Below are 15,318 nucleotides of genomic sequence, written 5' to 3'. Positions count from 1 at the left end.
TAAAACATTGCAAACGTATCAGAAATTATGACTTTGCTGCGAAATTTGTGCTGCGGATTATATCTTTTGACTTTCAGTTTACATTGGGCTGAAGGCCTAATTGATCCCGTCTCTCTGTCAGTTGCAGCCGGTTTGGGTCTTAGCGCTTGGTACGGTAGCTTTCTCAAGGATCAGACTTTTTGCCGGTTAACAGAATGCTGCAATGAACGCAGTATTCCGGCAGATATTGAAAGTAAGTTCATGCATCGCACGTGTACTGAAATTTTACATTCCATTTTCCCAATCAAGAATTAAGAAGAAAGCTGGGGTCGAAGTTATTTGGACAGCACATCGTAATGCAGCAATTGCTATCAGCGCTAAAAGCGCATTTAAGTCCTAATAGTTCATCCCGCAAACCACTGGTGATAAGTTTTCATGGAACGCCAGGCACAGGAAAAAACTACGTGGCAGACATGGTCGCGGAGGCATTGTATGAAAAAGGTGTTAAAAGTCGATTTGTGCATAAGTATATGGGGAGGTTAGAGTTTTCGCTCGACAAAGACGTGCAAAAGTATAATGTAAGCAAAAAAATGCACACAAATGTAATATTGTAAATTAATTTTCGTATCAGAATCGAATTTTTCATGACGTTATCTCTGGCATCAACGATTGTCCAATATCGTTATTTATATTTGATGAAGTGGACAAAATGCCACAAGGAGTGTTTGAATCGTTAACGTCACTAGTTGATTATAATGGACTACCAAACAAAATGGATGGCTCAAAAGCGATATTCATTTTCATTTCTAATACGGCAGGAGTGCAAATATCTGATCAATTGGCCAAAATGTTAAAAAATGGGTTTATGCGAGAAGACGTTAAACTAAGTGCCTTTGAGCAGATTCTAGAAAAAGCGTCGTACAATTTAGAAGGCGGATTAAAGAAAGCCGGTTTGATTGAGCAACATGTAATCGATCACTATATACCCTTCCTTCCGCTCGAGAAACATCACGTCCACAAATGTATAGAGGCAGAGTTTGATAAATGGGACCGTAAACCACAGCAAAAAGTGATATTGTACGCTTTCAAAAAAAAAAAAAAAAATTGTGTGCGTGCTTTGCTTATAGTTGTTCTCTTATATTCTAGGTCTATGCTTCAAGATGTTATTACGTATGAGCGCGAACATGGGCTCTTTACCACATCGGGCTGCAAAACGATAGAGAAGAAGGTAGCGACAGAGGTTATGATTAATTGAAAACCCAGGGTTTATTAGTTAATTTTAAGCATTTCTTACATTAAAGTATCATACATTTCTATATTTTAAATAACATGGCGTTTTTGCTTTACCATGGATTAAGCCATTTCATACGTGCATCACGTTTTAATAAATCAGTGTCTAGACGGTTTGGATCGGTTTCGAATGCTTCAGCAGCTTCCAATCGCTCTACGACAGGGCCAATTTCTTTTGTTACAATACATTCACCATTCTCCTTAAGTATTGTGTGTTTGAGGTCATTCGCTGTTGGTTCACCATACGGGAAAGTAACGGGCGTCACTTTGATCAAATGCTTTATTTTCCACAGCATTGCATTCACATCTGGTATGTTCTTTAGTACTGTGAAGTCGCTTTGCTTGCCATCAAGTCCGAGATCTTTCAGAATACGCTTCTCCCAAAAAGGGTTCCCTTTAACAGGTTTAATACGTTGTACCCGAAATAATTTAGCTGGTTCCACCGGTGGATCTTCATGATCAGGCGTCCTTGTTCATATAAAAGTAAATATTGGTTAGTTTTTATCTTGGGGCTGTAGGGTTTTAGGCTGGAATTTAGAACAATGTATATTTTGGAATTTCTGGCAAACTATGTTTTTTTTTAATGAAACTTGGTGGAGATGTTAGTGAGGTGTTAAAGAACACTCTTTATAACTTTAAATTATTCGGGAAATAATAATTTTTTAATTATTTACATTCAAAATGCCCTTGGGAACTTCACTATAATTTGCCACATTACACTCTATATTTTTTAACATTTCACTAAAATTCACCAAATATATACTCCCACGCGTGTTTGTACCGATTTTTATGCTAATATTCTAATTATATCTATTAAAATTAAATGCAAATTAATTTGCCTATGCAATCACATTCCAATTTTAAGCGCGAACAAGAAGAAGATTGGAATTACAACAGTATGGTGTTGCCGGATGCCTGCAAATGAAAACAAAAATTAAGTACTTGAGTTTAGTGTTAATGATGGGAATGGGGGTTATTGTGCCTTACTACATACACGCATATGACGTTTTAATATTGGGTTCAATGGTTTTAACACGGAAAGGAGTTTTACGCAAAAATACTGTGCCTTGCGTAGCCGGATTTGGCCTGATGAGGGTTATTTTTTTGAAGCGCGGCCGAAGGCCGCCTACGCGATAAAGAGTTCCACACAAAAATACTGTGTTAATTAATTTAATTTAATTTTAATTACGTGATTATTTTTTGTGATACGCTTAATATCATTGTTTTTAAGTTTAAATGAGTTGCATGTTTTTATTTTCAAAATTATTTCTCAACTTTAAATTACAGCAAAAAATACTGCAGTTTTACAATGAACCTTCCACTGAACATCCCTGCGTGCGAACTTCATTTTCATTTCAGGTGTATGGCAACACCAACTTTTCGCTAAATTATAGAATTTTAATATTAAATTACTTAAAACCTATAAGCCTCCGGCAGGTTCTGTTTTCAGTTTTAAGATGGGGATACACCCCTCTATCACCCCCTTTTTACTGTTTTTTCCAAAGCGATATACATTATACTAAATTTTAGCCTTTATTTCTGGTCATTAAATTTATGCATGTTTTAGTCAAATGCTGCTCCACTGTCAAATGCAAAAAAAGGTGAATTCCCGATAGTGACAGTGTTTGCATTATCATGCAAACCCTTATATTGGCTGAGAGGATTTTTTTAACGCTAAGCTGGCTAATCATTTAATTAAAACATTGCAAACGTATCAGAAATTATGACTTTGCTGCGAAATTTGTGCTGCGGATTATATCTTTTGACTTTCAGTTTACATTGGGCTGAAGGCCTAATTGATCCCGTCTCTCTGTCAGTTGCAGCCGGTTTGGGTCTTAGCGCTTGGTACGGTAGCTTTCTCAAGGATCAGACTTTTTGCCGGTTAACAGAATGCTGCAATGAACGCAGTATTCCGGCAGATATTGAAAGTAAGTTCATGCATCGCACGTGTACTGAAATTTTACATTCCATTTTCCCAATCAAGAATTAAGAAGAAAGCTGGGGTCGAAGTTATTTGGACAGCACATCGTAATGCAGCAATTGCTATCAGCGCTAAAAGCGCATTTAAGTCCTAATAGTTCATCCCGCAAACCACTGGTGATAAGTTTTCATGGAACGCCAGGCACAGGAAAAAACTACGTGGCAGACATGGTCGCGGAGGCATTGTATGAAAAAGGTGTTAAAAGTCGATTTGTGCATAAGTATATGGGGAGGTTAGAGTTTTCGCTCGACAAAGACGTGCAAAAGTATAATGTAAGCAAAAAAATGCACACAAATGTAATATTGTAAATTAATTTTCGTATCAGAATCGAATTTTTCATGACGTTATCTCTGGCATCAACGATTGTCCAATATCGTTATTTATATTTGATGAAGTGGACAAAATGCCACAAGGAGTGTTTGAATCGTTAACGTCACTAGTTGATTATAATGGACTACCAAACAAAATGGATGGCTCAAAAGCGATATTCATTTTCATTTCTAATACGGCAGGAGTGCAAATATCTGATCAATTGGCCAAAATGTTAAAAAATGGGTTTATGCGAGAAGACGTTAAACTAAGTGCCTTTGAGCAGATTCTAGAAAAAGCATCGTACAATTTAGAAGGCGGATTAAAGAAAGCCGGTTTGATTGAGCAACATGTAATCGATCACTATATACCCTTCCTTCCGCTCGAGAAACATCACGTCCACAAATGTATAGAGGCAGAGTTTGATAAATGGGACCGTAAACCACAGCAAAAAGTGATATTGTACGCTTTCAAAAAAAAAAAAAAAAAAAAAAAAATTGTGTGTGTGCTTTGCTTATAGTTATTCTCTTATATTCTAGGTCTATGCTTCAAGATGTTATTACGTATGAACGCGAACATGGGCTCTTTGCCACATCGGGCTGCAAAACGATAGAGAAGAAGGTAGCGACAGAGGTTTGGATTAATTGAAAACCTAGGGTTTATTAGTTAATTTGTAAGCATTTCTTACATTAAAGTATCATACATTTCTATATTTTAAATAACATGGCGTTTTTGCTTTACCATGGATTAAGCCATTTCATACGTGCATCACGTTTTAATAAATCAGTGTCTAGACGGTTTGGATCGGTTTCGAATGCTTCAGCAGCTTCCAATCGCTGTACGACAGGGCCAATTTCTCTTGTTACAATACATTCACCATTCTCCTTAAGTATTGTGTGTTTGAGGTCATTCGCTGTTGGTTCACCATACGGGAAAGTAACGGGCGTCACTTTGATCAAATGCTTTATTTTCCACAGCATTGCATTCACATCTGGTATGTTCTTTAGTACTGTGAAGTCGCTTTGCTTGCCATCAAGTCCGAGATCTTTCAGAATACGCTTCTCCCAAAAAGGATTCCCTTTAACAGGTTTAATACGTTGTACCCGAAATAATTTAGCTGGTTCCACCGGTGGATCTTCATGATCAGGCGTCCTTGTTCATATAAAAGTAAATATTGGTTAGTTTTTAACTTGGGGCTGGAGGGTTTTATATATGGATATTTGTGTGTGCTTACATTGGGTAGTATATGACTTTGCCATATTTCTTTCCATCTTTGTATAAATATTTTTTATTGTGCTTGCCATAGGTACGCAACACTTGTTTTATTATGTTTGTCGGCTGTAAAACCCTTTGTACATTCATTTTTAAATAAAAAGAAATTATTAAATCCCAAAACCAGCTGAAATGTAGTTAGGTTATGAAACAACAAAATCAGCTGTTTAGTACACAGGGTTGAATTTATACTCGCCTTGCTACAGTATGCACAAAAACAAGGTAGTGCTTCCGAATGAAAATTTAGCTTGGCGGCAGCTGGTCGGTATTCAAAATGGCTGAGTTGTAAATTAACAGATTTGTGTCTATATTAACTAGTTTCAATAAAAAATAATAAAAACATGTCTCAGTCCAAAATAAATGAATATGTAGGGGTCAAAAATGGATTTTCTTCGCTGAAACGCAAACGACAGTACGAAGAATATTTGGAATCTACGGAGGAGTTTTCTACGGATGCAAAAACTTGTTTCACAAATTCTGCTTTCAGTTCTACTCCCAAGAGAGTCGTTGCACGCAGGCGTACACCCTTAACCATAACAAATAATTTTATACAAAATCCTTGTCTGGAAGTTAAATCAATAGCAGATATAATAAATACACCAGTTGAAAAAGAGGAAATATCTGAAGTACAAACAGGTAAGCAGCCACAAAATCCTTACGAAGTTGTGCGTAAGCCACCGAAAAAGAAGAAACGAGAAACGGAAATAATCGAGGCATGCTTTGAAAATCCAGCACTGAATTTGGAGCTACCAGAGAAACAATTTAACCCATATGAGGTAAGTGGGTGTTTTTGTATTTGAAATGGGCTTCAAACGATATCAAGTTGGAATTTAACTAGAGACATTAATTCTGTTATTCAGGTTTGCCGTGAGTTTCCCGCAAAGCAAAGGAATGCGATTCAGTCAAATTGTTTTGTAAACGCGGCTTTGAATTTACGTGCGCAAGATGCAACCATTAGTCGAAATTTATATGAGATTCAACGTTGTGACAACGTTCAGCCATCTAACGCAATTGTTGGTGTTGAAAATGCCGGTTTAGAAGAAGCAGCTGTTTTGCCCACTGACTTAAAGATAGCGTTACCCTTTAAGCCTACCCTGGGTTGTCGCATAGATTTTTCAAATTTACCTATAGAGCAACTAACACCTAGCAAACTACTGGCAGATAAACTTGTCTTTTCTCCTGTCTTAGTAGTGCCAAAACGTTCAATGGATTCCGCAAGTGAGGAGAGTAGCATGGATATTGGGAAGGAATTAGATCGCTACCAGTTAGAGTTGGAGAACAGTATCAATGAAGCAAAAATACGTAAAACTGCTGGAGCATGTGTGGAGTCGAAAACGACCGAATTAAGACTGCAGGTAGACTTGGAACAAAGAATTACCTTCACGCAAAGGTTGGCCGAAATAGTCGAAGAAGACGAAGATAAAATAAATGATTGCTCCGAAGAAGAAATGTTAAAAAGTAGTACTTCACCAGCAAAACCTGTTGCAAGTGAAAAATTTGAAATTGTGAAATTCAAAAATAATGACGTTGCTTACGCTTCCGATTCTGAGGAAGACGAATTGGATTTCAAAGAGCCAGCACCATTTGTGCGCGCTTACCAACGCTCTACCGCACCACTTTCAGCCGACAGCACAGAGTCGATACACTCCACCGAATCAGGTGGCTCAATGGCAGGCACAAAAAAATCATTAAACGTAGGTAACATAGTACGTAAATCGCTACGTAAACTGATGCATCCAATCAGGCACGGGGATATACCAAAGAGTTCAGCTGACGCAAAAGATAAACATTTATTGGAAAATAATGAAGAGGAAACCAAAGATAGACAACAACACAATAGTGCATTCAAAATAATACGCAATAGCTTACGACGTAAAGCGCCGACCAAAGCAGTACCCTCTACTCCGCAAGCATCTGTGGTTAAAGCCGAGATCTCGATAATTGATACCAGTGAACGTACAATGAAACTCAAGGCGGAGTTATTGCCGAAAACAGAAAGTGATCGAAAGCACACATTGCGGAACAGTCTCAGACGATCGTCGCGTGAAATCGGTCAGCATTTGATGAAGACAGTGTTTCACAAAAATCAAGAAGCCTATAAATTGACTAAATAATTTAGATATTAGTTAATTATTTTGTATATGATATTTGCCTCCAAATGTCATGTTTTATTATGAAAGCACACTTTTTTGCACCACATAGATTGCAGATAATAGGTTATACTGCTGCCTATAAAATGTTTTAAAATATGGGTATCTGCATTTTTCTTCGAAAATAAGTTATCATTGAATTCGTTGCGATATATGCAGACAATTTCGAGAATTACTGATGAAAAAGGTAGAGGAAACATTTATCGATTGAGACCTACGATCGTTACTTACATATATGCATACCCTCGTTCTATGCTAGGATTGGAGTACATTTCGATATTATTTACGAGTATATTTCTCTCTGGGGAAAAACTACAAATTTATAGATACCCACAGAAATAATTTGTTGTCTGCTTTCGAACAATACATTGGCAGTGTAGTTACGTTTTTTCGAACTATATTTATATAAAAGATATATATTTGAAACTGATATGCACTATATAAAATATTTCTTCAGGTTTTTAAAAAAATTTTGTTTGTCAGAAATACTTATTTACTGATTCGCATACATGCAATCAAATATTGAAGTTTTTTTGCATAATTAAGAAAAGAAGTCGAAATTAGCATAACTTGCACAAAAATCACCCATTGGACTGACCAAATGCAAACGCGTTTTATTTAATTTGTCGGTTAGACTTCGAACATAGATACCCACATTTTAAATCAGGACGGCAATGTCGATTTACAGGTTGGTTGAAAAGTATTCGAACACACGTTGCGTTTCGATCTGCCCATCCATTATTTGCTTACAAGCTATTTGAAGTTGACGTGTCATCAAATTCACAACTACTGAGCTGAGCGGAACTACTCAACTGTGCGTATCTACGACAAACACCCGACGGTTGAACCGATTTTTACGCACCCATTTCATTTATTTATTTATTTTAATGGAATAACCTAATATCACGCCGGGATAAAATGATCTGTGTTTTGGAAAGCTTATCTGCAACAGAAATTAAAAAAAAATAATAATAGAAAAGCATTAAAGAAATTTGTTTATTCATTTTCAACTTTGCCTCGCGGAGTTTTATAGCTTAAACGTGGTGTACGTTCGAAATAGTGAATAAAAATTTGATTAAGTTTAAAAACGTGCATCCTTTTATTTTTGCTATCAATACTTTTCAACCAGCCTTTGCTTTTGTTGTAATTACAAACATTTTTATATCACTAATGTTGCACTTTAATTTTTTGAATATATTTTGTTGAAATATATAATAACGTTTTAAACAAATAAATAGTTGCGGCTTTCATATTCATTTGCAATTGGGATCTAAAATGTGGCTCCGTTTATGTATGTGCACTAGGCCGGGTCGATTTATGGGGAGGCAAAAAAATCGCCCATTGCTCTGTGAAAATCATATTCTAGGGATCAAAATAAGAAACTTTGCCGAAGGAACCATACCTCTAAAACGAATTCTGATGTCCCCCAATTTGGGTCGAACTTTTAGTGTCTTTTGTGGGGAGGCAAAAAAATCGCCCATTGCTCTGTGAAAATCATATTCTAGGGATCAAAATAAGAAACTTTGCCGAAGGAACCATACCTCTAAAACGAATTCTGTTGTCCCCCAATTTGGGTCGAACTTTTTAGTTTCTTTTCTCATATAAAGGCCAAAAATGGTGATATTTTGAAATGATTGCATGGTGAACCCCCCAGGGGAGTTCCAGGGGGTGTGCCACTGGCATGGGTGGATCGGCCGTCCAAAGTTAGTGGGGGTCGGTCATACATTTGGACTCGATTGGAGCACTCTAAATGGGTCAAAGTGGGATTTTTCGTTCGACCCAAATTGGGGGACATCAGAATTCGTTTTAGCGGTATGGTTCCTTCGGCAAAGTTTCTTATTTTGATCCGTGGAATACGATTTTCACAGAGCAATGAGCGATTTTTAAATCGACCCGCCCTAATGTGCATATATGTAAGTATGATATATTTGAATGCAAACATTCCAGAAAGATGCTAATAGGCTCGTTACAATGGGTCTGTTACGACAACGAATTTGACTGTCAGCAAAATAGCCACAACCGTAACCATAGCAATCACCTGTTGTGATCAAACACATGGGCATCACCGTAAACGATTATAGGTGGCGCACTATAACGCCGTAAACATAACCGTAGCCATCTATGTATATATGTATCGCTTCCACGACAGTCGGTTCTACGTTACCGAAACGACCCGGATTTATATCCGGCCAAGGACTGTCACTCCAGCAGCATTCACCGTATGTAAGTATGGGGAATGTTTATGCTGCTACAACAACATGTATATATGTATCTATTGAATTTTGATTTTTCACCGTAACCGTAAACAACTGTGAAGTACTTTACAGTTGCTGTGATATATGCGATAAAAACTTGAATTTTAGAAATGACTTAGTGCAAAAATATCCGTGTTTTCATGACAAAATGCAAATATTGTCATTAATTCTACTTCCATATCAGCTGTTTATGGTTACGGCATAACTAATCGACAAATGCTGTAATGTTGCGGCTATGGTTATGGTTACGGCCATGGCGTTATGGCTACGGCACCACTAGCTGCTCAAGACGAATTGAGTATCTCAGGTGGCGCCATTAAAAAACAGTTACTTTAATTTTCGCGATTTTGACAAGTCTGACGTCAGCTCTCTTCGCAATACAAAACAAACAAAAGTAGGAGAAATTACATGCTTGTAAAAATTCAGTGAATAACTTGGTAGTATTGTGATTTGTGAGATTTAAACTAATCAAACTAATTAATGCCGTGTGTTAAATTGTGAAAGCACAAATTAATATAAAACCTCCAAATGCAGTTTGTTTGCGTTTTTATACGGAAGACGCCACTGGTGTTACCGCTTCATTTGGACATCCACTGCGTTGTGCATCAGCGGTGTCCGAACGACCACGTTTGAAGTCAGCAAACCATCGTTTTATTGTTGTTTCTGATAGAGCAAAGCCCCCATAACACTTTTCAAGTCATTGCTTCGTTTGTACGGTAATTTTTCCCATCCCACAACTCACGAACTAATGAATAGAACATCATGACATTTTAACAGCTGTCTTTTCAAGGTTAGTACTAAGTGAAAAAGAGGTGAATGCAATAAAATTAGTGTTAGGTCCGAGACTTTTCAGTGCATGTGTTATTTAGGGGAATCACTGCAATTAACCATGCGTTAGAATAAATATTAAACAGTTGTGAATTTAAATTTTTACGTTTTTATTTCTGGAAAATCTCCTTTCATTTAGATTTTAATTGATTTTTATTACATATTCCATTTAATTTTTTCCTCGTCACTATGCATAGCATTCAACATGTCGGTGTTTGCGTGTCTGATTGATTACAACATTTATTAATTTTTTGTTTGTTTTGTTTTTGTTTTTGCTTTTTATGGATCGTGTAATTTGTATTAATTCATTCGGAATTGAATTGCATAATTTTCATAATTTTTTACTACGCTTTCTATATATTGGAATTGCTTGTTAACTTAAATACTAACGATTTCTCAAATATTCTATAGACTTGCGTCATTTATCAAATAATTTTCTTAATAATTTGGTTTTGTTTTGCAAAGTATTTTCTCTAACGCTCCCCCAGTTTCTACCTAAAGTAATTTCTTGTTATATTATTTTATTTTGGGTTTCACAATAATGTTGCTATAATGGTTGTTTTGTAATTTTTAATAACCATTACTAATAATTAGTAAAATTTATTGATTCATTATTTCGTCTGCTGTGAATTGCGTTGTTTGTCATATGCTAACATATGTACATACGCCCACCTTTCAATAGCTAACCTAATGCAATATACGAGTATTGCATACCTATTTGCATCTCTTTTTAATACATCCGTAATATATGTATTTCATAATAATATTATTTAATAATAATTCTGCTATATGTATATGTATATGTATATCTTTGTATAGCCTTGCTTTCTTCATATTTTTAATTTATTAAGAAACTTCGTTAACAAATTTACAGACTCACATATGCATGTACGTACATATGTAAGTGGCTAATTAATTGATTGAAGAATTTACTTTTCAAATACCAACAACAGATTAACAAGATTAGTGGAGTATATGGGGGGAAAAATGCAGCAGAAAAGTTGCAAGCTTTATAATTGGGGTGGGCTTCTTGATTCGTCTCTCGCGAAGGTGTTTTCACAAATACATTCAATTCGTATTGACGGTTGCAACGCGCAATGCAGGGATTCGAAAATTTATACGTAAGAAATCACACAATGTTCCCAAAAAACCACTTTTCGTACGATGTTTTGTTATGACTTCTTTAACAAATATCATAGCAACTGTCAAATTTGTGAGACGAGCTTCCACAAAGCGAAACCTTTTATAAATAAATCATGCCGAAAATTCAATATTACTGAAATTATAGTAAGAATAGACTATCGGGTTTATTTTGCTACTTTACATGAGAAACGTCCATTCTTCTTAGCAGGCTAGTGCAATTTTCTAGGATATAAATTAAAAAAAAGTGTAAAAAAAGTTTGTAAAGTTTGGGTTATACTGAGTATAGGCAAATGTTACAGTTTACAATTATTTTGAAACATTTCTCCCCCTTTGCTCCCTCAAGACTTTCCAATTCGGTTTTTAAAATCCTCAAGTTTGTGGCTGTTTCATTTTATTTTAAGACTCATATTTATATTAAACTTCTATTTAAACTTTTTCTAGGACGCTACGCTAATATACTTTTTTATGTACTATTTACAGACCAATATCGTGTCGTATGTTTTTTTTATAGTAATGCTTTCTCTGTATACACCCATTAACACGCTAATTCATAAATTTTCATTAATGGATGGGTTTGATAGTTGTTTTTCAACATAAAAATCTACTGGTAGCATTGAAACGCAAAAAAAAAAGAATTGATTTCAACAAACACGAATTTAAAATTATTGTTCATGATGACAATGCGTTTCCGTTACCCAATAAGATCTATCGAAATCGATAAAGAAAATCTATCGGTTGGCGTTACGCGGCGAATATCGAATTGTGAGCACCGGGAATCAACTTTAATACATCATGTTGCCATTTGCAATTAAGTTTGTAGGAAAAGTGTAGTGACAAGGCGCATTCATAGAAGGTGATAGCAGTAAAGTATCTGATTTGTTTTTTCTCTGGCAAAAACAAATTCATGTAAATGTTGTCTTTATACTATTGCTTTTCCCTAACTGATATACTTGATGTGTCAGAAATTTAGTTTACTCCTAAACATTTATCTCATGAAAAAACGTCGCTTAAAGGACTTACGAATACTTGATTGATTATTCGTATTTATACGAAAAATTACCCCTTCAGACGATGCTTATTTTCATCTTTGTGGTTATGTTAATAAACAGAATTGTGCCATTGGCGGCCGCGACAATAAGTGACTGTTTGGTAAAGATTTTGGTTGGTTGGCATCAATGGTCGCGCTTTTTTCGAAAATACACCACAAACCGAAGTTACAGTCCAATACGAGCGTTATTGCGCCATATTAATGTATGTTACGCTTATCCATATTTAAGAGGATGACAAATGTAGATGGCATTTGGTTTCAACAGGGCAGCGTTACGTACTCAAATGCCAAGTTCGTCTTTGCACATTGGTTACGAAAATCAAATATTCTGTTGAAACGGTTCTGCGGTCTGTCACCTAAAAGACGCGATTGGACTCCATTTTCGTGGGTTGCTGTTACGCCAAACATCCAGAGACGATTCGAGCGTTGAAACATGTAATGTAGTTGCGACCAAGGCGAATTTATTATAGGTGACAGCAACCACATATAAGTAAAACCCTACATGTATTTGTTGTTGCATTTGGTCCAAGCATCACGTCAAATTCAGCAAGCAAATGTAAACATACGAATGTAAACATACCAATACATACAATCAAAGCATATTATTTTGACGTAAGCCATACCTACGGCGAAAAATTCAGCTGGGTGAATGCTGTCACCTATAATAAATCCACCTTGGTTGCGACTGATCAATGAAGTATAAAAACTCGCGGCGAAAATTTACTCCACACTTTGATTGGCAGAATAGTCTCCCTGGGCGAATTGAGCATCTAAGGTGGCGCCATTAAAAAACAGTTACTTTACATTTCGCGATTTCGACAAGTCTGACGTCAGCTCTCTTCGCAATACAAAACAAACAAAAGTAGGAGAAATTACATGCTTGTAAAAATTCAGTGAATAACTTGGTAGTATTGTGATTTGTGAGATTTAAACTACTCAAACTAATGAAAACGAAGTGCCGTGCGTTAAATTGTGAAATCACAAATTAATATAAAGCCTCAAATGCAGTTTGTTTGCGTTTTTATGCGGAAGACACCGTGACATACTTTATGTGTGTATGTGTATAATTTCTTGTGTTTGGTTGTTTCGCATACTATTCTTCTTCACAAACTAGTAGTACCACATTTGCTTGTTTATTCATGGGCTCTTATGACCTTTTTTGTGCTTGATCGTTTAATCTTCACAAACAAGTAATTCCCCTTCCATTTGCTCGTTTATTCATGGGCTCTTACGACTCGGCGAATTCGGAAGGCGCAATCTTCTTCTCTATCATTCTTGGGCTTATGTGTATATATAGTTGGGTGTTTAGACGACCTCCAATTTATGATTTGCATCTTGATATTTTTATTTTTATTCCATAAATGGAGGTACCTACAGTTTTAAGCCGACTCCGATCGGCAGATATATTTTATGATGAGCTTTTTCATGGCCGAAATATACTCGGAGGTTTGCCGTTACCTGCCGAGGGGCGACCGCTATTAGAAAAATGTTTTTCTTAATAATAATTGAAAAATATGAAATGCTTGATGTGTTTTCTTTTTCGGTGGTGAGTGGCTTAAAGTTTAATAGCTATTTATCCAGCAATCTTGATACAAATATAATTTAATTATAAAAAAATAACAAAAACTGCTCTGCACCCTTTTTTTCGCAATTTTCAAGACTGCCACTTGCTCTCTATGCCTCTTGCTTTAAGTACTTTATTAAATTTTTTACTGCATTCGACAAGCTAACACATTTCGGTTAAGATTCTGGCGTCGCACTTGACTTTTTCCATATCCCTTAAGGTGTTGGCACAATGCGGGCTTGCCTTACTGACTTTGTGCGCTCTGATTTGCTTTGCTTTACTTTGAAAGCTTATTTGAACGCCGTCAGAATAATTAGCAAAAAACGAAGCGACGCTTGAAATTCAATTATCAAGCACTTGAAGTAAAGCTGCCATTTGGCCTACTTTCATACATAACAGTACATTTAAATTGTTTTTTGACGCTCGACGAAGCAAAGTAAACATGCATTGGGCTAGCACCTTGGCGCGATCTATTGCATTTTAGTTGGTCCAAGGTGTATTAAACGAATTTCGTGTCTGAAGTGGCCGTGATGCGGGATGGTGCGCGTTTAAAATATCTTCAAATAATTTATTATTATTTTAAAATAACGACATTTTTTTTATTTCGTTTTGTGTAAGTTTTTGATTGTTCGTTTCTGCTATCTTTTTCGAATACTATTGTAATTGCTTCTAATAATATTACGTATTTCTTGACTTTTACTATTTTAAATTACTAAATAAAAATCACTTTGCATAACTTTTTGATTTGCAATATTTTTGATTTTGGGTTCAATAAATTAACAAGCAAAATTCCGTTATGTACATTAAATGTCAGCTGAGCGCTCAAGAGCATTTAAATCTGAATTAAATCTAAACAGATTTCTTGTTAGTGAAATCTTTATAACTCTTTGAGCTTATGGCTTTGGACAGTTAACAGTTTTCCAACTCATATTTACTCTTTGCTGAAATATTCTTTTTGTTTCCGATAACAATTTTTATAACAATACATAACTTTAATATGGCGGTTGTCGTTGTCGAGTGGATTTCCATTGGCGCAGAGTTCGATGATCAATGAAGATATGCAGCCTAAAATGATCTTAAGACATTTTTTCTACTAGGGGCCACCCTTCCGCAGACAAGGGTAAACCTGGGAATGCATTACATCCACTCAACAGCTGATGCCTCTCGGCTCTTCCTTTGAGCAAACTGTCACGTGCAATATATTTTAAAATTTTTTAAATTCGCTCCTTTCTACTACCCAATATTGTTAAGTGAATTTATCAATAATATTCAGTCAGTTTCATTTTATTATTAAAATAAACTAGAGTTTAACGCTGGAATGCACACATCTAAATGTTTACTGCTACCCACTCCGTGCTTATTTGATTTAATTTTTTTTTTTAATTTTGTGGGCATATGTTTGTGTATGATTTTTATTTTTAATATTTCTTTTGTCTACACTTAAATTATTTGCATCTGCACAGCAGAGAATTCTTTTAAATTCAATAATTTACCAATTT

General features: G+C 35.8%; 5 protein-coding genes across 5 annotated transcripts; 3 read left to right on the top strand and 2 right to left on the bottom strand.

Annotated features, from left to right (window-relative positions):
• The first annotated feature begins 26 nt into the window (after nucleotides 1–26).
• LOC129237585 (torsin-like protein) lies at nucleotides 27–1,307 on the top strand. The gene is made up of 4 exons (XM_054872413.1): nucleotides 27–232; nucleotides 289–557; nucleotides 611–1,056; nucleotides 1,126–1,307. Exons 1-4 carry the CDS (start codon nucleotides 28–30, stop codon nucleotides 1,232–1,234), a joined length of 1,029 nt encoding a protein of 342 aa, XP_054728388.1. The 5' UTR covers nucleotide 27; the 3' UTR covers nucleotides 1,235–1,307.
• LOC129237586 (39S ribosomal protein L30, mitochondrial-like) lies at nucleotides 1,227–2,239 on the bottom strand. Its single transcript, XM_054872414.1, has 2 exons — nucleotides 1,944–2,239; nucleotides 1,227–1,737 (listed from the first exon to the last, which is right to left on the bottom strand). Coding segments are annotated over exons 1-2 (417 nt in total). The 5' UTR covers nucleotides 1,946–2,239; the 3' UTR covers nucleotides 1,227–1,322.
• A 752-nt stretch (nucleotides 2,240–2,991) lies between these two features.
• Nucleotides 2,992–4,281, top strand: LOC129237727 (torsin-like protein). Its single transcript, XM_054872636.1, has 4 exons — nucleotides 2,992–3,197; nucleotides 3,254–3,522; nucleotides 3,576–4,021; nucleotides 4,099–4,281. Exons 1-4 carry the CDS (start codon nucleotides 2,993–2,995, stop codon nucleotides 4,205–4,207), a joined length of 1,029 nt encoding a protein of 342 aa, XP_054728611.1. The 5' UTR covers nucleotide 2,992; the 3' UTR covers nucleotides 4,208–4,281.
• LOC129237728 (39S ribosomal protein L30, mitochondrial-like) lies at nucleotides 4,194–4,990 on the bottom strand. Its single transcript, XM_054872637.1, has 2 exons — nucleotides 4,794–4,990; nucleotides 4,194–4,711 (listed from the first exon to the last, which is right to left on the bottom strand). Exons 1-2 carry the CDS (start codon nucleotides 4,919–4,921, stop codon nucleotides 4,297–4,299), a joined length of 543 nt encoding a protein of 180 aa, XP_054728612.1. The 5' UTR covers nucleotides 4,922–4,990; the 3' UTR covers nucleotides 4,194–4,296.
• Nucleotides 4,991–5,042: 52 nt separating this feature from the next.
• Nucleotides 5,043–8,216, top strand: LOC129237726 (uncharacterized). Its single transcript, XM_054872635.1, has 2 exons — nucleotides 5,043–5,607; nucleotides 5,692–8,216. The coding sequence occupies exons 1-2, from the start codon at nucleotides 5,173–5,175 to the stop codon at nucleotides 6,943–6,945; spliced, it is 1,689 nt and encodes a 562-aa protein (XP_054728610.1). The 5' UTR covers nucleotides 5,043–5,172; the 3' UTR covers nucleotides 6,946–8,216.
• Nucleotides 8,217–15,318: the final 7,102 nt, after the last annotated feature.

This window comes from Anastrepha obliqua, chromosome 2 (genome assembly GCF_027943255.1).
Source record: "Anastrepha obliqua isolate idAnaObli1 chromosome 2, idAnaObli1_1.0, whole genome shotgun sequence".
Taxonomy (NCBI): Eukaryota; Metazoa; Arthropoda; class Insecta; order Diptera; family Tephritidae; genus Anastrepha; species Anastrepha obliqua.
Note: the sequence above shows the minus strand (reverse complement) of the source record. Positions and strands in the feature narration are given on the sequence as shown.

Excerpts from the sequence above, each read along its gene's own strand:
- LOC129237585 (XM_054872413.1), top strand. The coding sequence starts at position 28 with ATGACTTTGCTGCGAAATTTGTGCTGCGGATTATATCTTTTGACTTTC. Across the intron at positions 233-288 it reads TATTCCGGCAGATATTGAAA|AATTAAGAAGAAAGCTGGGG; the intron begins GTAAGTTCATGC and ends TTCCCAATCAAG. Across the intron at positions 1,057-1,125 it reads CCACAGCAAAAAGTGATATT|GTCTATGCTTCAAGATGTTA; the intron begins GTACGCTTTCAA and ends CTTATATTCTAG.
- LOC129237727 (XM_054872636.1), top strand. The coding sequence starts at position 2,993 with ATGACTTTGCTGCGAAATTTGTGCTGCGGATTATATCTTTTGACTTTC. Across the intron at positions 3,523-3,575 it reads AAGACGTGCAAAAGTATAAT|AATCGAATTTTTCATGACGT; the intron begins GTAAGCAAAAAA and ends TTTTCGTATCAG. Across the intron at positions 4,022-4,098 it reads CCACAGCAAAAAGTGATATT|GTCTATGCTTCAAGATGTTA; the intron begins GTACGCTTTCAA and ends CTTATATTCTAG.
- LOC129237728 (XM_054872637.1), bottom strand. The coding sequence starts at position 4,921 with ATGAATGTACAAAGGGTTTTACAGCCGACAAACATAATAAAACAAGTG. Across the intron at positions 4,712-4,793 it reads AAAGTCATATACTACCCAAT|GACGCCTGATCATGAAGATC; the intron begins GTAAGCACACAC and ends TATATGAACAAG.
- LOC129237726 (XM_054872635.1), top strand. The coding sequence starts at position 5,173 with ATGTCTCAGTCCAAAATAAATGAATATGTAGGGGTCAAAAATGGATTT. Across the intron at positions 5,608-5,691 it reads AACAATTTAACCCATATGAG|GTTTGCCGTGAGTTTCCCGC; the intron begins GTAAGTGGGTGT and ends TCTGTTATTCAG.